This window comes from Rhinoraja longicauda, chromosome 10 (assembly GCF_053455715.1).
Source record: "Rhinoraja longicauda isolate Sanriku21f chromosome 10, sRhiLon1.1, whole genome shotgun sequence".
Taxonomy (NCBI): Eukaryota; Metazoa; Chordata; class Chondrichthyes; order Rajiformes; family Arhynchobatidae; genus Rhinoraja; species Rhinoraja longicauda.
Window position 1 is genome coordinate 42,311,179 of NC_135962.1, and position 21,974 is coordinate 42,333,152.

General features: G+C 42.6%; 1 protein-coding gene across 1 annotated transcript; it reads right to left on the reverse strand.

Annotated features, from left to right (window-relative positions):
- Positions 1-990: 990 nt before the first annotated feature.
- On the reverse strand, positions 991-21,183 carry six4a (SIX homeobox 4a). The gene is made up of 4 exons (XM_078407200.1): positions 20,447-21,183; positions 13,587-13,945; positions 13,250-13,471; positions 991-1,802 (listed from the first exon to the last, which is right to left on the reverse strand). Exons 1-4 carry the CDS (start codon positions 21,181-21,183, stop codon positions 991-993), a joined length of 2,130 nt encoding a protein of 709 aa, XP_078263326.1.
- Between the last annotated feature and the right edge of the window lie 791 nt (positions 21,184-21,974).

A 21,974-nucleotide genomic window follows, 5' to 3' on the forward strand; every position in this document is an offset into this window, starting at 1 on the left:
GATGAACGGAGCAAAGTACAGGGAGATTAATTCACAAAATGCTGGAGTAACTCAGCAGGTCAGGCAGCATCTCGGGAGAGAAGGAATGGGTGACGGTTCGGGTCGAGACCCTTCTTCAGGGAGATCCTTGATGAAAACCTGCTCCAGAGCGTTCTTGACCTCAGACTGGGGCGGAGGTTTACCTTCCAACAGGATTACAACCCTAAGCACACAGCCAAGACATAGCTAGGAGTAGCTTTGTGACAAGCCTGTGAATGTCCTTGAGTGGCCCAGCCAGAGCCCGGACTTGAACCCTGATCGAACATCTCTGGAGGGACCTGAAAATAGCTGTGCATCAACGCTCCTCATCCAACCTGACAGAGCTTGAGAGGATCCGCAGAGAAGAATGGGAGAAATTACCCAAATACAGGTGTGCCAAGCTTGTAGCGTCATACCCAAGAAGACCCGAGGCTGTAATCGCTGCCAAAGGTGCCTCAACAAAGTGCTGTAAAGGGTCTGAATACTTATGTAAATTTCAGTTATTTCTTTTTAATTACTTTGCAAAAATTTCTAAACCCCTGGTTTTGCTTTTTTATTATGGGGTATTGTGTGTAGATTGATGATTAAAAAAAAAGAATTTAATCCATTTTAAAATAAAGCTGTAACGTAACAAAATATGGAAAAAGTGAAGGGGTCTGAATACTTTCTGAATGCACTGTACTTATAAAACAATAACCATGCTGTATTCTTGAGTTTAACTGACCAGACAGGTTTTATGCCATCTTTACACTTTGGAAAAATAAATACCAACTTAAATCTAAGAATTCTCAAGACTCCAGTAAAAATGTGTAACAGACAAATGTTCAATCACTTCCATCTATGAGTGAATAAGTCTTTTTTTAAATTATGAAGTAGATAAAGTTTGCTACCAAAAGCACTTCTGCATTTGGATGCCTTAATGCACGGACGGAAACTATTAAAAATTTTCAACAACCGCATATCTGTAAGCCGTTATAAATCACTGATATCTTCATCCATGGGAACATTTTGAAGTTTTGCTAGTTCTTTTTCTTCAGTTTCCAGTTCTTTGCAGACATTATTCACCACATCATTTATAACATATTTGGATTTAGAGTCCATCACTGACAGATGGTTGCCAGGTTTGTTCTCTAAGACGACCAAGTAGTTTTCTTTCACAGTGGGGTGAAGTACTGACACGTGCCCACTGATGTATTCATGTGCTTCCTCAGTGATGGAATTTCTGAGTTTATCTCCAATGTCAGAAGCGCCCACATTCGAGTCAGACTCTTGGCCGGAGTGTGGAAGTAGATTGCAGTTCTGGAGTGTAACATATTCATTGTTGGCCATCGACACAGGAACTGCATTTGTGACTGCAGATGGCAAATGGTGATCACAATTTAGAGGTGCAGTTGTTGACAGTGGAAGACTCACTGTGAGGCTGAAGCTCAAGGTATTTGATGTATTCAGTAGGTTTGAAGAAGTCAAAGGCAGACTTTGAGACAGGCCTGCATTTACCAGAGATGACGATGGAGTTTGTAGAGTCATTGCAGCTTGGTTCCCAGTTGATGTATTGACATTCAATTGGTTATTTCCACTCACTGACATCAATTGAGAAAAGATAAGACCTCCTTCCAACGTGTCTTGTTTGACTGGAGCTATGGCATGTCCTGAATTGGGTAATGCACACATTACTGCATTCGGTGGGAGCGTGGCAGCCAAGAAAACCTTACCTTGCTGAAGACTGGCTGCAGGAGCACTTAAGAATGTCCCTCCATCAGATGCATTTGTTATCAAAATGTTTCCTGTAAAACAGGATAAAGTTTAATCATATTGAAATGTACATGTATAATACCCCATTGAAGAAACACATACAAGAGGTACCCAATTTAACTCGCAAATATTGTACTGATTTATAATATTCAATGTTAGTTCCATGTATCTATATAGTCAATTCTTCTAAACAGGAGGGTAGAATAAAATGTACACTCATAAAAAGACAGCAAATGGACCATTTAAAAAGGTCCCAGAAGCAAAATTACTTCTTGGAAGGATAGGAGTTGACGCAAAGTTTGGATTATAATAAATTTTGAGTTTTTGTTTCAGTAAACTGTTCATATCAACTCTATAATATAGTATGGCAACAACATTAGGTGAAAATGGATATCCCTGTATAACTCGGGCTTTGTTTCTGCTAACATTCTGACAGCAGAAATTCAGTCTGGTAAAAACTAAATTGGCAAGTAGGATTGTGGAAATAAATGATACTATGGTGTTTAATTGAGGAACTACATACAGATGCATCACTAAATACACAACTTCAAATAACAATGTTCAATATTCATTAATGAATGCAACAGCATACAATTGCTGTTAAAATTAGAGAGTAACAATTTTAGATCCATTCTTTATTTCATCCATCATAAAAAAGACACGCTGCCATATGCTTTTTAATTATGTTAATTAATTAAAAATCAAATAAGCATTGGAACTAATTCTGCAGGATAAAAACCATTCTAAACACCAAACCAGAAGAAATACAAACCAAAAGAGAACTGTCAACCTCTTTTACATCCTCTCCAAAGCATTCACATCCTTCCTATAATGTGACAAACAGAATTGCACACGATACTCCAAATGCGACCTAACCAAAGTTTTATACAACTGCAACATAACTCTGACTTTCCCACTCAGTCCCCAACAGATGAAAGCAACCATGTATGCCTTCTTTACCACCCTATTTACTTGATATCTATTGGTGAACCTTTACAACTTCATCGGCGCCACGACACTTGTGTCCTGCCAAGGTGAGGTCTGCCAAGTTGTATGCAAAGAAAAGTATTTCATTGTAGCTTGGTACATGTGACAAAAGCATTGTGTTATGCAGTGTCAAAACCAGTATTTGTAGTCTCATCATAGCATTCCCACTTGTCACCATGGAAGTCACACAGTGCCACTATAGTGCTGTCTTTGCTGCCAACTCAACAAAGAACTTACAATGCCATCTGTTGGAAAGTATTGCTCATGAATGTACAGAAAGCTGCAATGATGGGAGATTGTGGGAGCGTGGTCTCAGGGGGTCAGAGGTAAGCCAGACAAGTTGAACATAGAATAGTACAGCACAGCAACAGGTCCTTTGGCCCATAATCACTGTGCCAAACATGACGTCAAGACTGACTCTTATCTGCCTGCATATAATCCATATCCCTCTATATCCATTTGCCTATCCAACGTCTTTTAAATGCCACTATCATATCTGCCTCAACCGCCACCCTCAGCAGCATGTTCCAGTCATCCACTACCCTCTGTGTAAAAAAAAGCTGCCCTGCACATCTCCTTTAAACTTTGCCCCCTCTCATCTTAAAGCTATACCCTATTATTGTATTTGACATTTCCATCCTGGGAATAAGGTTATGACTGTCCACACTATCTGTGCCTCTCATAAAATTTGATACACTTCTACCAAATATCCCTGCAAACATCAATGTTCCAGATAAAACAATCCAAGTCAGTCCAACCGCTCCCTGTAACGTACACCCGCTAATACAGGCACCATTTTGTCAAACCATCTCTGCACCCTCTCCAAAGCCTCCACATCCTTCCTGTAATGGTGTGCCATGGCTCTTGTTCCTGGGGCCACAGAGAACCTCTCTGGTTTCATCCAGGTACAACTTTGCCAGGGAGGATAGAAAGGAAATAATGGTAATTATGTTTGTGGGCTCCCAACCCAGCAGAGAACTATTACAATCTTGTTATCTCTGAAGTGCCCAGCTGACAGTCCTGGAAAATGCAGACTAATTCAATTCAATCAAAGGGAATTTGCATGGTGAACAAAATTATTTGATGCACATTTGTCCAGGTAATGTATGGGGAAAATCGTTCCTGAAAGTGCAGCCATATTCCTGGAATGACACAAAACAACCCAAAAACAGTTTACTTTGGGGGAAAAAGTTCATTTCAAATCACACAGCACTAAATAAAGCAGTATCCTATAATTAAATCACGAGACTTTAATGCTCCACGTTCACAAAACTTTACTGTCTAGTTGCATGCTACATTTCTGTATCAGCTATTCTGCCAAAGGTTCTTCAGAATTAAAATGGAAACTCTGTAGGTAAACTTGTCACACTGTAATTTCATGCTCTCACTAGTGGTGGGGCTGCAGCATCTTAATTTGGTACCTCACTGCTCACCAGTTCATACTGCACTAGAGGTCCCATACTTCCTCGCCCCCAAAGCCATCTCTCCACTTTCTAAACTATGTTTTGTGCTGTCGTTAACGTGACATAATTGGAAGGAGAAAGGTATGACATAAATAAAAGGACGCAGTGCATAGCTTTAGAAAGGGAGACTGATTTTATTGCGTACACTGTCCGTAAGTCATAGCCGTCTATTCCTACCTCATTCTTATTGTTCTTGACAGTCCACAAGGAATAATGTAGGATTATTGACTGGTAACATTAAAACATATAACCAAAAATAAAGCAAAACATAACCAGTCAAAAAGAAACACACAGCATTGTGACAGAACAGGTTGTGCAGCTATCTCACAACTCGAACAAGTCTGGCTGAGTGAGGTCCCACCTTTTGCACTTTCTGTGTGGAATTTCCATATTGTCCCTGTAAGCAAGCAGGTTTCTCCAGCATACTCCAGTTTTCGCCCAAATATGGAGTGGTTGCTAGTTTAATTGGTTACTCTAAATTATCCTTAGTGTAGGTTACTAATGAACCACTTGCTCTTCATAGGCTTGTGTGTTGGAATGGGTTATAAGGAAAGTTGGATTTGGTGGGATTGATTGGGTCGCTGTGTGACTCACCAGAGGCGATGGGCTGTTGCAAAGAGATACGAAATAAAAAATGTGCCATAAAAATATATGAATATATCAACAGAAGAACGCCTCAATGTGCTTAACTAGTGCACAGGTCAGTCAATGATGGGCGAGGGAACATTTGAACCATCAATCTGTAAGTGATTACTGGACTGTTTTTGGCAGTGTAGAAAATGAGTGATAGTGGAAGTTATTTTAATGGAAATAGGCAGTCTTGGTGAAGGAGAGGGCATGGTTTTGATGTAAAAACAAGGAACTGCAGATGCTGGTTCACAAAACCAGGACACAAAATACTGGAGTACGCAGTGAATCGGGCAGCATCCCTGGAGAACATGGTTAATTGATACTTTGGGTTAGGACCCTTCTTCAGATGGATTGTGGGGATGGGGCAGAAAGCTAGGAGGGTTAGGATAAAATGTGGCAGGTAATAAATGAATGCAGGCGAGGGTTTTTTTTTTGAGAGGCAGATAGTTGGACATGAAGGAATGTAGGTGGAGGGAGAGGGTAGAAATAGATGCGAGTTCAGGTGGAGGAGAAAAGGAGGGGGGGTGTTTGAGGTTACTTAAAATTGGAGAATTCAATGTTCGTGCTGTTGGGTTGTGAGCTACACTGCTGAGCCCGGGTCAGTTAGCATTGCAGAATAGTGAACTGTTTGTTTCAGTCAGCAGCCAGAGAGAAGAATGAAACTGATTGGGAAGGAATTTATAGGCACCTGAAGCTAGAGGTTTCAGTCCTTTTCACGGGTGAAATTGTAAATGGCAGGTAACCTACAAGTAGATCCAGGGTAAGGAGAGTGAAAAGCACCAGAAAAATTAAAAGAGGTGGATACTATGGAATATATGTACATCTTCAGTTAAGAACTCCATGCTTGACGAAAAATAAGAGTAGTTCAATGATACATTTTTGGGAGACTTCAGAAACAGGAATCGTGTCACTGGAAGTGGTTTTCAGGGAATGACCAAAAAGATAAGAGGGGAACCAGAGCATGTTTCAGGCAACTGATAAAGATGATCATGTCAAAGGTTTGAGATGGATCGAGAAATTCAAAAAAGCGATAGTTCAACAACAATAACAGTCACAGAGATTGAACTTTGTTATAATTAGGGCTGCTTCAGTGTCCAACTAAGTTATAAACGGCAATAGATGGGTTGAAGGATGGTGGGTAAAAGTCATAAGTACAGATTTGGGAGATGCATCACTAATGGGATTGGCAAACAGGACATTCAACCACCACCCACCCCTTCCCAACAACAAGGGGACAATTATTTTCTTTAAGGATGATGATGATATTTTTGAAAAAGGGAAACATAAATTCAAAGTAGAGAATCATTCAAATTATTAGCCAGCACAGGGATCTGTGACATGGAGCGTATAAGCCTAGTGATTTAATTACAGGTTCAGTGACACCAGGTTGGGATAGAGCGGAAGGTGTGGTACATGGACAAGATAAGCTTGGAATGGATAGAAACAGATCCAGGATAGAAAGGGTGTACGTGGGAAGGTGGAGAGAGAGCTTGTTTTGGTTGTCATACAGAAAGAAGGTTGAGCCAGGCAGGGTCGTGAATGAATGGTCAGTCACAGAAATTCATGAGTTCCTCCCACTTGTCAAAGAGCAGGGGGCCAGAAAGAAGGGATGCCAGGATATGGACGGCAGTGGATGATCCTGGTTCTTGGGGGCAAAGTCACGTCCGTAATGAATGAATGAAGGCAAAAAGTTTTTTTCCTCAAAATGATGACATTGAAAATGTGTGTTGCTGAGGACTTGGCTAACAGGCATATGCAACTGAATATATGACTGGACTCCCAATTCCTCTGTCTACTCCCTACTCCCAATTCCTCCGTCTACGCTGCATCTGCACCCAGGATGAGGTGTTTCACACGAGGGCATCAGAGATGACCTCATTCTACAGGAAACGGGGCTTCCCCTCTTCCATTATAGATGAGGCTCTCACTAGGGTCTCTTCTACATCCCGCAGCTCCGCTCTTGCTCCCCCTCCCCCCACTCGTAACAAGGACAGAATCCCCCTCATTCTCACCTTCCACCCCACCAGCCAGCGTATCCAACAAATCATCCGCCAACATTTCCGTCACCTACAACGGGACCCCACCACAGGCCATATCTTCCCATCCCCTCCCCTTTCTGCGTTCCGCAGAGACCGTTCCCTCCGTAACTCCCTGGTCCACTCGTCCCTTCCTACCAAAACCACCCCATCCCCGGACACTTTCCCCTGCAACCGCACGAGATGCAACACCTGTCCCTTTACCTCCCCCCTCAACTCCATCCAAGGACCCAAACAGTCTTTCCAGGTGAGACAGAGGTTCACCTGCACCTCCTCCAACCTCATCTATTGCATCCGCTGCTCCAGATGTCAACTTATTTACATCGGTGAAACCAAACGCAGGCTCGGCGATCGCTTCGCTCAACACCTGCGCTCGGTCCACGTTAACCAATCTGATCTCCCGGTGGCCGAGCACTTTAACTCCCCCTCCCATTCCCAGTCTGACCTTTCTGTCATGGGCCTCCTCCAGTGCCATAGTGAGGCCCACCGGAAATTGGAGGAACAGCACCTCATATTTCGCCTGGGCAGCTTGGATGGGGAAGAGAGGGACAGAGGAACTATCTAAAGTTGGAGAAATCGACTTCTCCAACTTTAGATAGTTCCTCTGTCCCTCTCTTCCCCATCCCCTTCCCAGATCTCCCTTTATCTTCCTGTCTCCACCTATATCCTTCCTTTGTCCCGCCCCCCTGACATCAGTCTGAAGAAGGGTCTCGACCAGAAACGTCGCCCATTCCTTCTCTCCCGAGATGCTGCCTGACCTGCTGAGTTACTCCAGCATTTTGTGAATAAATACCTTCGATTTGTACCGGCATCTGCAGTTATTTTCTTATATGACTGGATAAAGACTAAATGCATCTTTAGACAAGATGAAGTTTGCAGAAGTCACCATGGCCGATGTCAGAAGAAGGGCTGAACCCTTGCATACCATCTGGCACTGATGGTGTACCTGGCTGTGTTCTTAAAACTAATTGACTGGAGTTTTTGCATACACCTTCAAGCTCTCATTATATAGGTACAAGGTCATAAGTGATAGGAGCAGAATTAGGCCATTAAGTCTACTCTGACCTTCAATCATGGCTGATCTATCTCTCCCTCCTAACCACATTCTCCTGCCTTCTCCCCATAACCACTGACACCCTAACTGATCAAGAATCTATCTTTCTCTGCCATAAAAATGTCCATTGACTTGCCTTCACAGCCTTCTGTGGCGAAGAATTCCACAGATTCACCACCCTCTGACTAAAGAAATTGCTGCTCATCTCCTTCTTAAAGGAATGTCCTTCCAACTACTTTAAAAGCACATCGATAATACTGCTGCCGCGGAAGGGTAATGTGCTGTGCCTCAGTGACAATCAACCGGTGGCACCAATGTCCATAGTGATGAAGTGCTTTGAGAGATTGGTGATGACGCATATCAACTCCTGCCTTAGTAAGGGCCAGGGCCCACTAGTCCACTTACCGCCACAATAGATCAACAGGAAATCTCGGTGGCTCTTCCCTCTGCACTGGACCACTTGGACAATAAGAATGTACCCCTGGCTCATATGTTAATTGACTGCAGCTCAGCGTTCAAACACCATCATGCCCTCCAAACTTCTTGTCAAACTCAGAGAACTGGGTCTCTATGTAATTAAATCCTCAACTTCCTCATTGGCACACGACAATCAGTATAAATTAGCAATAACACTTCCTCCTTGATAACCATCAACACAGGAGCACCTCAAAGCTGTGTGCTCAGTCTGCTGCACTCTTCACTCTATACCCACGACTGTGTAGGCAGACACAGTTCCAACACCATCTTTAAACTTGCCGGCGATACCACGTCTGTTGGACAAGTAACTGTTAATGGTAAGTCAGAGTACAGTGGGCGGATTGAATATCTGATTGAATGGTGCCAGAACAACAATCTTGCTCTCAGTGCAAACAGTGATTGTTGACTTCAGGAGGGGATCCATGATGGTGCATTTATCGATGAGTTGATGGCGAAGAGAGTCAACAGCTTCAAGTTCCTGGGCATGCATATCTCTGAAGATCTATCCTATACCCAGCACATTGGTGCAATACAAAGAAAACTTATCATCGCCACTACTTCCTTAGAAGATCGAGAATAGAAATGTCAATAAACCCTCTTTCAAACTTCTACAGGGGTACGGTAGAGAGCATACTAACTGAGGACATCATCGCTATAGCTTAGCTTGGTAGTTTAAACGGCCAGGAACAAAAGAGATGACGAAGGGCGGTAAACACTCCCCTGGTCCATCACGGTACTCTTCTCCCCCACCCCCCCCATTGAAGGGATCTATAGGAGGCGTATCAAAGACTCACACCACCCTGGCTATGCTCCAAACTCACTACTATCATAGAAGATACAGGAGCCTTGAAACTGTGACCACCAGGTTCAAAAACAGTTTCATCCCAGCAACTATCACGCTCTTGTACACTACCTTCAGCAACTGTGACCTTCTGCAGACCATGTCTTTGGTTATACGACAGATTACAGTTTTTGAAGTAGTGGTTATTAATTTATTGTATTTTGGATTATTCTATATTTTATATTATATGTTTATTATTTTATATTATATTATATGGTGTTTTGATTATTATATATGACTTATGCATTTAGAAACATAGAAAATAGGTGCAGGAGGAGGCCATTTGGCCCTTCGAGCCAGCACCGCCATTCATTGTGATCATGGCTGATCGTCCCCAATCAATACCCCGTGCGTGCCTTCTCCCCATATCCCTTGATTCCACTAGGCCCCAGAGCTCTATCTAACTTTCTCTTAAATCCATCCAGTGATTTGGCTTCCACTGCCCTCTGTAGCAGAGAATTCCACAAATTCACAACTCTCTGGGTGAAAAAGTTTTTTCTCAGTTTTAAATGGCCTCCCCTTTATTCTAAGACTGTGGCCCCTGGTTCTGGACTCGCCCAACATTGGGAACATTTTTCCTGCATCCAGCTTGTCCAGTCCTTTTATAATTTTATATGTTTCTATAAGATTCCCTCTCATCCTTCTAAACTCCAGTGAATACAAGCCTAGCCTTTTCAATCTTTCCTCATATGTCAGTCCCGCCATTCCAGGGATCAATCTCGTGAACCTACGCTGCACTGTCTCAATTACAAGGATGTCCTTCCTCAAATTAGGAGACCAAAACTGTACACAATACTCCAGATGTGGTCTTACCAAGGCCCTATACAACTGCAGAAGAACCTCTTTACTCCTATACTGAAATCCTCTTGTTATGAAGGCCAACATTCCATTAGCTTTCTTTACGGGCTTGTGACCTGCAGCTAATAAGGATTCCATTATTGGTACATATGACAATTAAACACCCTTGACTCTTGAAGTAGGCAGACAAATTTCAGGAAAGTTTTAACATTTGAGCATTGCAATGACAAGGGATCGGGAGGACACCTTCAACTCTCGATGAGGCAGGTGAAATTATTGAGGTGAAAATAGGATATTATATGTTGGTAGGTAAATAATTTTATTGCTGATGGAGATACAAAAACCTATGGATGCTAGAATCTTGAGTAAAAGAAAGCGCTAGAAGAATTATGTGGGTCAGGCATCACCTATGGAGGGAATAACCTCCCCACCATTAAAGGGATGAAGTCACAGCCTCCAAACGTCCCTCCACAGATTCTGCCTGACCACTTAGTTCCTCCAGTACTTTGTGTTTTGCTCAAGTTTATTCCAAAGTTAAATTAGAGGACAAAATTATGAACATTAAGGAAAAGGAAAATAGGATGGAAGGAAGATGGAAAATCAATCTTTTTGTAAAATTCACTCAAATTCCCCTTGAAAAGACAGATAAGCCCAGATATGTGTGACAGAGACGTAGCTGGTAGAGTCGCTGCCTCACAGTGCCAGAGACCCGAGTTGGATTTTCACCACAGGTGCTGTCTGTGTGGACATTCTCCCCGTGCATGCATGGGTTTTCCCCAACATACCAAAGACATGCGGGTTTGTTGGTTAATTGGCCTCTGTAACTTGCCTCAAGAGTTTAAGGAGTGGATGAAAAAGTGAGATAACATGGAACTCATGTGAATGGATGATTGATGGTCAGCATGGACTCAGTGGGCCGAAGGGCATGTTTCCACTTTGTATCTCCCTAAACTAAGTAAAACAGATGCAGTCTACCCAACTCACCATTTATGGCATTGTTCATTACTGTCACGTGTCCCGAGGTAGTGTGAAAAGCTTTGTGTTATCCAGGCGAATCATACTATATGTGAGCACAATCAATTCATACACAAGCAGGTAGTACAAAGAGAAAATTACCAGAGTCCAGAATATAGTGTTACACCATTAGTGACAGAGAAAAGAAAATCTGCAATGAAGTAGGTCGGAAGGCTAAGTAGAAAGCAACAAGGTTTTCACCGAAGTTCAAATTCCTAATATGATGGAAATGGAAGTTTGCAAAACAAAATTAAGAAGAATGTGGAAGGAAGAAGAATTAAAAAGTATTTTAGTCTATAATATTTTTAGGGTGGGTGGAACAAGTGTCCTTGACACTTCACTCTGAATAAAACATTTTTGGGCTGAATGGTTTCAGACGAAAAATAAATAAATCAAACACAATAAAAAGGGGAGCAAAAATGTAAACAGAATGTAAATTACAAACAGCAGGAAAAAAAATCCCTTACTCGTGCTTCAAGGGCTGGAAAAGCTTTTGTTAGATCAGTTTGTGGAACAGCTGCACTGTTCCAAATTATTACCATCACTGTTGGTACAGAAGTTAGAAATGAATAAAATTTAACCCTGAGAGCAGGAAATTAATCCTGTACTGGGCGGACTATCATGTTCCAAACTTATTCAAGATGACTGTCGTGAGTTGAGAGGTGCTAGACTCTTCAGGGGAGACCCATTCTTACGTTCTTGTTTACACTTCTAATTGATTTGTGATCATTTTAACTTATACAGGTTCACACGACACACTATAAGAACTTGCCACGGTACAGAACAATATAATTATTTTAATTCAATGCTCTTTTAAAGTGTGCATAAACCTTTATATAGGCTGCAGGTGGGCCTGGTAAGTGGCTAGGTTGACATTTCTCCTATTAAGACAACTCCTTCAGAGGGAACCCAGCAAAGTAGGGCCAAATGTAGGTTACATTTCACATCCATTGGGTCAGAAACAAAATGTTAACAAATATAGATCCACAAGTTTATGCATGCTCAATTGTTTAACATTCATTTTAGGTTTTTGCCAATACTGCAGCTCTGTTTACTGGTAATACAATGCAGTTATATGAGAACCCTATTGTTGGTCTGCATTCAGCCATCACTGTCATTTAGCACTGGTAGCACAGCTGGTTCACAGGCTCTGTGCAAAACTATCGGGACTTTGATCCTCCAGTGCTTCATTTATTACCCAACAACACTGGGCACACCATTATTAGAAGAGCTGCAACAATTCAAGGAGCAGCTCGTCTTCAAGAACATCAATGGATGAGCAATGAATGCCAGCAATGTGCACATCCCATGGATTACTTAAACCAAATCAGAGAGGAGGTACCAAGTTCAAGATTATCATCAGCCACAGTACTCTAATGTGATACGCAGTGATTATTTGCGATCTACACATGAACAGTATTCCAAATAGAATGCATTTATTCTTGTAGATCCTGGAGAGGTTACCAGAAGCTTTTGATAAGGTTATCAATACATCCAAGGGAGTGCTTCAATTCTGATCTACTGTCACATAAAGTACTTGGTCTGCTACTAAAGCTTAAGGAGCTACTAGAGCCACATAGCAGAACAAATGTCAAGACATACAATCAATTTTCCAAAACAAATCCGATCTTAACAGTGCCTTGTGACTTTCACTCAGTGACCTTGCTTAGAGGCTGAACCATGCTGGATAACAACCAAGCTTTTTGCATGGCAGTTGGTATTCACTATGCAAATACTGCTCTCATCATATTTCTAGTACAGGTCAGACATTTGCTTCTTGTCATATCGCAAGGTTTAATTCTATGATGCATTTTTGTTTAGAAGGTGAAAGTTGCAAAACAGGTCCTCAATCACTCTCACATTCAACAGGAATTTTCCACAATGTACATGTCTGTCAGCCCAAATACCAATTCAGTTAAGTAAGCTGATGATGTTTGCATGCAGCTGGTCAGTTGCTGGGGATTGAACAGGTTTTACGTTTGTCAGACATGGTGTTTCACATCATGATAGTTCCACAACACAAAACTAAAATGCAACAATAATGCTATCACATTTTAAATAATTCACACTTGGTATAACGCAATCTAACTAAACTGTCCATTTTAAAGCAGAGCTTGATATATTGAAAAGATTAAGACATCCTCCAAATGACGGAAAAATGAATGAAAATGCAACTTGCCTTGTGATGATGCAGTTGAAACTGAAGGAAGCTGCAGTGAAGGTATCCCAATGTTTCCATTTACCAGTTGGATATTATTTTCTGAGTTTTGGAGTTGCACAAGGCTATATTGGTTTACTTGCATTGGGCTTCGATTGACTTCTGCAGAACCTGAGGATGCCATTTCTTGAGAGGGTAGGATGTGTACATGTTCAGTTTTAATTTCGCTGCCACTAGCAGAGCCTGGGAAGAGAACACAGGAATTTGGATCGAATGTCACAGTTGAACAGGACAACAGTTTGGATAAGTGTTTTAAAAAAAATCATATTTGAAGGACAGCGATTCTTTGATTACTTACCATTTGAAATATTATTAACCAGCACGTTCGGAGTGGTTCCAATCGGACTTAAACTTATTGCTTGGGCATTTCCTAAAGACAGACCATTAACAAGGACGCCAGTTGGCCCTTGGATGAAGGAACTTCCATTGTAAAAAACAGGAGAGCCATTTGTCGTTATGAGGTTTCCATTCAGTAGTATGCCAGAGGAATTCTGGGAGGGCTTCAGTTCCCCAATATGATGCATAAACATGCCTTCCGGATGACTATGGATGTTGGATTGGTTCATTCCCTCTGATGAGTTGGACAATGGGCGTGGTGACATGTCATCTTGTCCCTTGTTAGATTCATCTTCAGTGCTGTGATTACCATCTGACTCACTGTAAAGCAAGTTAAAAAGATACGTTATTAACGTCTGTGACTCAACAATATTTCAAAGCACAATAGCATATTGAAAATTCAAAAATAACACACATAATCTCACCGTCTCAGGCCAAAATGATAACGATCACCAGTGAACAATCTGGTCCTGAACTCCTCCAAAACAAAGGAACTTATAATTGACTTTAGGAAAACCAGTGGAGATTACGACCCACTCTACATCAATGGGGTCTGCGTGGAAAGGGTACCAGCTTTCAGGTTCCTGGGTACGCACATCGCAGAGGATCTCACCTGGTCTACCAACACCATCACCACAGTAAAGAAGGCACAGCAGAGACTCCACTTCCTGAGGATCCTCAGGAAAACCAACCTGCAGGAGAAGCTCATGTTGTCCTTCTATCGCTGCTCCATCGAGAGTGTGCTGGCATACTGTATAACCACATGGTATGCCAGCTGCTCAGAAAAGGACAGGAAGGCCCTTCAGAGGGTCATCACGACGGCCCAGAAAATCATCGGCTGCTCACTGCCCTCCCTGGAGCACCTGTTCAGCCTACGCTGCCTCAGTAGAGCAGGCAAAATAATAAAAGATCCATCCCACCCCGGCCACCGTCTGTTTGTTCATCTGCCCTCTGGTCGACGTTTCAGGTCGATCAAATCCCGAACAAACAGACTTAAGAACAGTTTTTACCCCAGGGCCATACGAGAACTGAACACTACCTTACACTAGGCAACACCGTTAAAAAATCGGTCATATAATTGTATTTAATTGTATTTATGTATTTATTTGTTTTTGCATTTATTGCATATATGTTTGTACGCACCGTCAGGATTGGCTATTTTTTAATTTCGTTGTACTCGTTGCAATGACAATAAATGAATATTATTATTATTATTATTATTATTATTATTATAGCAGTTTCATTTTATATAATATCAGGCACCAAAATAAATATATAGATCAATTTCTGTTTTATATTCAGCACCTTAAAGGGGTCTGAGAAAAAGTTGTATTTTGAATTTAAAATAACATCAAAATAATATAATTAAAATCCCCCAAAGACATGAAATATGAAGAAACGTAAATGAAGAAGTTAAGATAGACTGTATCAGGAATACATTACATAGTGAGTCTATCTACCGGTACAAATGTCAGAATAGATGTTGTTTGGTAATTATGATTGTGATTTTCCAGCATAATGTGTTTAATGTCCAATAAGGAGGAGGAGAGGTTGGGTTATCCGAAGATTCAGAACATTGCTTATTAAGTTCTAAGAGCAATGCTCCACCAAGGTCAAAATTATGGGATATAAGTTTTCTTTCCCATGCCGTTTCAATGCCCCCCACCATTTCAAAATATGGCTGGGCCAGAGTTGGAAAGGAATAAATCACAATGTAATTTATATAATAGGCACGGGGTAGAGCCCATTGCATCAAAGGTCAGGGGGAGAAGGCAGGAGAATGGGATTGAGGGGGAAAAAATAGATCAGCCATGATCAAATGGTGGAGCAGACTTGATGGTCTGAATGGCCTAATTCCTGCTTGCTCCTATGTCTTATGGTCTTATGATCTTATGACTGCAACAAAGAATAAAAGTAATAAAAATGACAACGACTAACTTGTTAATCTTATCTGATTTGTGCAAAAAGAAATCTGTAATATGGATCAAAAGCCACCATAAGAGCCATAAAAACCTATGTGGTTCTCTGACATCTTTCAGGGAAAGAAAATCTCCCATCCTTATCTCATTTGGCATATGTGTGACTCCAGACACACCAATGTGGTTAACTACTAACTGCCTTCCTTCCACATGATCAGCAAATCCATCAGTCAGGGAACACCAAGGGAAAGGCAGTAAACGCCAGCTTCCTGTTAATACATAAGAGGTTGCTTTCTGAGACTATCTAAATCTATTCTCTGTGGATAATACAACTTCATAGTTGTACAGTGCCACTGATTCAACCACTCCACATTGTTTGAAAGATACAGCATGGAAACAGGCTCTTCAGCTGACCGAGTCCACGTTGACCACCGGTCAATAATACATTAGTTTGATGTTAACCTACTTTTGCATCCTACACACGAGGGGCAATTTACAGATGTCAATAACCTACAAACCCGCCTGTCTTTGGGATGTGGGAGTAAATCGGAGCACCTGGAGGAAACGCACACAGTCACAGGGAGAATGTGCAAACTCCACCCGAGGTCAGGATCGAACCGGGGCCTCTGGCATTGTGAAGCAGGAGCTCTACCAATGCGTCATTGTGAATTGTCCTGAAGGTTTGGCTGCAGTTGCTCCAAAAGGCTAAATAGCCTGTGAGTAGTAACTAGACCTCAGGTAGCAATCGTTTTGAGTTTAGTTTAGAGATACAGCATGAAAGCAGACCTTTCCTGACAACTCACATCAACTCAATGAGGCCCTGATGTACTTCTGACAGCCCACTGCTACAAGAGGCCATTGAACTTCTCAATGTCCCTGAGATTCAGAGGCATTTACATTTAAAGGGGACCCAAATCATTTAAAAATATAAACTTATTGAAAAACATGTTAAAAGTAAATGAAACTAATTGAAAACCTCAGATAAAGAAAAAGAATAGCCTTGCATTAGATTCCTGGTGTAAAGCTAAGGGACCAGGTGTGAACTTTATCCAGACCCTCAGCTTAGCATGGTCGAGCTCCACTTCTCAACTCAGTGTGGAGCTCAGAGTGCAGCAAGCGGTCAGGTGTGCAGCTACCTGGACAGGACACAGATGATGAAATGCACAACGTTGCCAACTGGCCGTCTCAATGGAACAGCAGCTTCATCTGTCTCGTGACAGTTACAACTTTCCAAGCTTCATCGCAGCCAAGAAGCACTTGCGAAATGCAGTCACAGTTGGCAGTGAATTTACATGTAATATATGCCCCCGCAAATAATCATAAGAATATGCTTGGAGTTTTATGATCCAAATGATCTAACCTTGAGTAAATGTTGAGGTTCGAAGAAGCATCGTGCAGTACAGTGGAGTTTACCACACTTAGGGCGGCACAGTTACTGCCTTACAGATTCAGCATAACTTTCTACTCATTGTAATTTTTGTAAAAATGAGTTTTGAGAATCTGGGGCTTCAATTTTGACGTCCATTTTTGTAGCTGGAACCTAGGGATCCAGTGCAGTGCTGAAGGTTTACTCTGTCATCAGGGATGTTGTTTGCCTGTCAGACAAGGTGGCAAGCTGTGGTCCCATTTGCTGCTTGGGTAATGTTGAAGATGAGTAGGTTAGTTTAGTTTGGAGATACTGTGCAGAAACAGGCCCATTGGCCCACCGATTCTGTGCAGGACAGCGATCGCCATATGCATATAGATTGCTATGCTACACACTAGGGACAATATATATTCTTTAACTTACAGCGCCAGAAACGCGGGTTCGATCCTAACTACAGGTGCTGTCAAACGGAGTTTGTACGTTCTCCCCGTGGGTTTACCCAAGGTGCCCCGGTTTCCTCCCACACTCCAGAGGTAGTTTGTTGATTAATTGGCTTCGGTAAAGATTGTACAGTGTCCCTAGTGTTTGGATAGCATCAGTGTATGGTGATCGATGGTCAGCACAATATCCATGTGCCTATCCAAAAGCCTTTTAAACACCACTGTTGTGTGTACCTCCACCACCACCCATGGCGGTGCTCTACAAGCGCCCACCACCCTTTGTGCACACAAACTTAACCTGCACATCTCCTTTAAACTTTGCCCTTCCCATCCCAATGCTCTCTGGTTTAGAAAAAGAAAGGCTTTGGAGGTGCAGGGAAATGAGTACTAAAAAAGCTCAATAGACAAAGAATAATGGTTATGTGGCAATGTAGAAAATAAGAGTTAACACAGAAAACGCTCATTGGACAATGGAAATGTATTTAAAATAATGAATCATCTTGACAATTGACAGTAATCAACTTTGCACCCATTTCAAAGGATGCAAGAAAGGTAACAAAATTTCAGATAATTGGCAAAACAAATCAAGGTGACAGGACTAAAAAAAGGTTTTATGCAATGAGCAGCTACAATTGTGAATGCATTTTCTGACGGGAAGGTGGGTACATTAAAAAGTGCTTCCAACATGAAATGTCTAAAAATTGATTATTCCTTAAAAGAGGCAATAAGATGGAATGGCCTATTTGTTGTACTTGAGAGCACCATCCTTTCTATCTGCTAACGGGCAGATAGCAATCTAGTCCTCGATAAATTAGATTCCTCGTTTTGTTAACCAATATATTAAAAATTACCTCCAGAGTTTAGAAATGGCTAAATCTAATAGACTTCAATATGTCAAAGAAATACACAAATGCTGGAGTAACTCAGCAGGTCAAGGCAGCATCTCTGGAGAACATGGATCAGTGACATTTCAGTTCAGACTGAATGAGGGTCCCAACCCGAAACATCACCTATCCATGTTCTCCAGAGATGCTGTCTGACCCGCTGAGCTACTCCAACAATTTGTATCTTTCTTTAGTATAAACCAGCATATGCAGTTCCTCGTCATTGCACATTAGACTTTAATATGTCATTACTTTTATCGTAGTGTTTACCCTTTAAAATAAATGACATGACTGTTTAAAAAAATGCAGATTAATATCTGCACCAATAATTCTTATGCTTTGATATTTATCCAATAGAACTTTATTAATTTTGGGAGGTGCATCAATAAACAAATGCTTTAGAAAAATATTAGACAGCGTATTTGATGGTTGATTAAAAGCAACAGCTCCTGGTTCTATTTTTATATCCAGTCATGATCCAATGTTTTGTTAACAGTGGTCATGTGTTATTGTTTCTGTCAGGTCACATCTGAAATTTGCATTTGTTTCTGAGTAGATTTACTTTCAAGATTGTTAGTTTATTGGATTATTCGATGAAGACTCGGGACTATTGTGAGTCTTCTGTAAAGTGCATAAATCAAACCATTCATCCTCTGTGTTATCAGTGTGGACAACAAAGTCTTTCAATTTTGGAATCTTGAACAAAAAAACAAAGTGTTGGAGGAACTCAGCGGGAGAGGCAGCATCTGCGAAGGGAAATGGATAGAGGACGTTTCGGGTCGGGATCCTTCAGTCTGCTTTCTTTACGATGCGGAGACCACAAAATGATGTAAACATGACTGTTACCTGTGGGATGGTTTGGTGTCTTTCCAATAATTATGTTACGGGCTCTCAATTGTATTTAGTAACACGTATATTATATTTTGTAAACCAGATGCGTGTTCAAAATGTAATCGTACAGTTTCCCGATTATTCTTGAATCCATATTTCCTCCCTATCCGCCTTTGTTGTTAGTTTTAAGAGAGGCGAGTTTTCCATTTGTACTTTTAACTACAAATGGCAAGCTCGAAAATCTCAAGCGCTCTCTTTCATTCTACCGCCATCGCAATCAAACAACCCCGACAGTATATACCCCTTTGACCTTTAGGTCTTGCAATGTAACAAGGTCGAAACGAATTAGTCCGTTCCCCAATTCATGCCAATAATTTCCTCCTGCGTCCATGTGTGTGTGTTTTCTCTTGTACAAGACACCTTATTTAAAAAAAGCAGTAAAACAAAGAAGGACAAGAGTGGCCGATGAGTCAGAAACCTCGGTTCTATTTGTGAAATTTGACTTTTCCTACACAACTGCATGGTGCGCTGGTCGAGTACAAAGGCGTTCTTCAACTCGCTTACTTTACAAATGCCCCGCAGCAGTTTCTTACATCTCCATTTGAATACAGTTCGAACTTGTCGCTCGACACTAACTCCGCCAGGTGCGCACTCCCTTTAAATACAAAGCTTTTTCGGCAACTTCATTATCCCAATATTATCCGCCACACTGTAACTAACTTCTCCAAAAATAAAAAAAAACACGAACGGATGAACAAAAAAATAAATAAAGAGAGATCTACTCAATTCCCCATCTCAAGCTGGTCGGGAGAGCAAAAGGTGGTGGTGGAGCAGCCTGTGGGAGATGTGAATCGGTGCGGGAAAGAAATTACGGAGTAAAACTTGCCGTGGAGAAGTGAACTCCGCTGAAATTGGAGCCGAATGGGAAAGACTCAGGTTTCAAAACAAAGCCGGAGCCCGGCCATGCTGCAAAGTAGCTCCAAAAACACCCCCCAAATAACCGGCGCTGGCACACACGGGCTCGCTGCTCGATCCGTGTCTCTTATGGAGAAAAGCACAATAATCACACGAAAGGAAGGAATGACCCCTTTGTTCTCTTGGCTCTCGCTTTTGTTTGTACGGGACGTTTCCCCCAGTCTCTCCCCCCTCCCCATGTCTCCAGCCCCCGGTCTGAGGCGGCGGCCGGGCGGCACAGAGAGAGTGGAGAGTGTGGAGGCGAGGGGGGTGCTAACGTTGCTACCACCACACACAGTCGGCGCTGACCCACTGTGACTTGGGAGGTAGGAAATCAAGGACTAGATAAGCGCCATTTTGTGGTATTAGGAAGCGCTCCCCGGGGAACTGAGAGAAGTTTGGGGAAAAGTTTTCCGCCGCCTCCTCACCTTTTCGACTGTGTTTCCGAGGGGTTGCGGTCCCTCTGGCGTCTGTTCTTGAACCAGTTGCTGACCTGTGTGAGGGAGAGCCCCGTGATCTTGGCCAGGTTGCGCTTCTCGGCCGGCGAAGGGTAGCGATTCTGCTTGTACAGCTCCTTGAGCGCGTTGCGCGACTTCTCCTTGAAGCAGTAAACTCTCTCCTCGCCGTCCCATATGGTGCGGGGCAATGGGAACTTCCTGCGCAGCCTGTACTTGTCCACGGCCCCCAAGGGCCGGCCCCGGACCTTCTCTGCTTCTGTGTACCGGGCTTTGTACCACAGGTCCTGCAGCGAAGTGTGGCACGAAGAGTCGAAGTTGTGGCTTTCCAGAATGCTGTAGAGCTCTTTGTATCGGTGCTGGTGGAAGGCCACCAGAGCCCGTGCTTTTAAGATGCTTTCGTTGCCACGTAGCAGATCGCTGGGAGGCAGAGACCAGAGAAACTGGGCTAAGCGATCCAGGTTCCCCCCTTGCTGCAGAGCCTCGCACACGCACGCCACTTGCTCCGGCGAGAAAGTCAGAGCCGACAGAGCGGGGTTGGTTAAAAGTTCAACGGGAATCTGCTGGGAAATCTCCGGGCTTGCGGACAGTGCGCCCGCTTCAGGCTCCAGGGTGCCTGGAGAGCCCAGAGCATTGGTCTTTGGCTGCAGGCTGCCGTTCTCTTCTTTAATCTCAATTGTGCTGGTGATCTCGCTGGAAGCGGAAGACATGGTTCGGTTCTCCTCTCCCCCCCTCCCTCCTTGCTTCCTTATGCCTCAGAGCCGCCTTTCCTCGGCTAGGTTTAGCCGATCAGGTTTTTTTTCCCCCCCATACAGATGACTATCTCCCAGGATGGATCTGTGTGTTTTCAACGTGACGCCGACCTACTCTGCTGCAGAATCGGCTCGTCCTCTCATTTAGTGATTGGCCTGCTTTTCCAGAGGGTGGGTCCAGGCGGATTAAGACCTGGCCGTCGCCCTGGAGACTGTCAATCAGGTGAAATTAAATTTCCCTGACTTTCTGACAGGGAAAGTCCGTGCTGATAATGTTCCCGTCGAGTTCCCTTCTTTCTCACTCCAGAACCTGTAGTTGCTCAAATTTCCTTTTAAAAAAAAAAGCAGATTAATGAACATTTGAAGATGTTATTTCTTATTATTTTTCGGACTTGTGCAAGCACTTGGCAATTTAAGAATGTAACACAGAACGAATGAAATTGTCAATTTTACTGGATGGTTCGCATATTTCTGATTTTACTCACATAGAAAAAGTAGGTGCAGGAGTAGGCCATTCGGCCCTTCGAGCCAGCACCACCATTCAATATGATCATGGCTGATCATCTAAAATCAGTATTTATTCACAAAATGCTGGAGTAACTCAGCAGGTCAGGCAGCATCTCGGGAGAGAAGGAATGGGTGACGTTTCGGGTCGAGACCCTTCTTCAGACTGAAGAAGGGTCGAGACCGGAAACGTCACCCATTCCTGCCTGACCTGCTGAGTTACTCCAGCATTTTGTGAATAAATA

Excerpts from the sequence above, each read along its gene's own strand:
- six4a (XM_078407200.1), bottom strand. The coding sequence starts at position 21,183 with ATGTCTTCCGCTTCCAGCGAGATCACCAGCACAATTGAGATTAAAGAA. Across the intron at positions 13,472-13,586 it reads GGTTAATAATATTTCAAATG|GCTCTGCTAGTGGCAGCGAA; the intron begins GTAAGTAATCAA and ends TTCTCTTCCCAG. Across the intron at positions 1,803-13,249 it reads TTCAACTGCATCATCACAAG|GAAACATTTTGATAACAAAT; the intron begins GCAAGTTGCATT and ends CCTGTTTTACAG.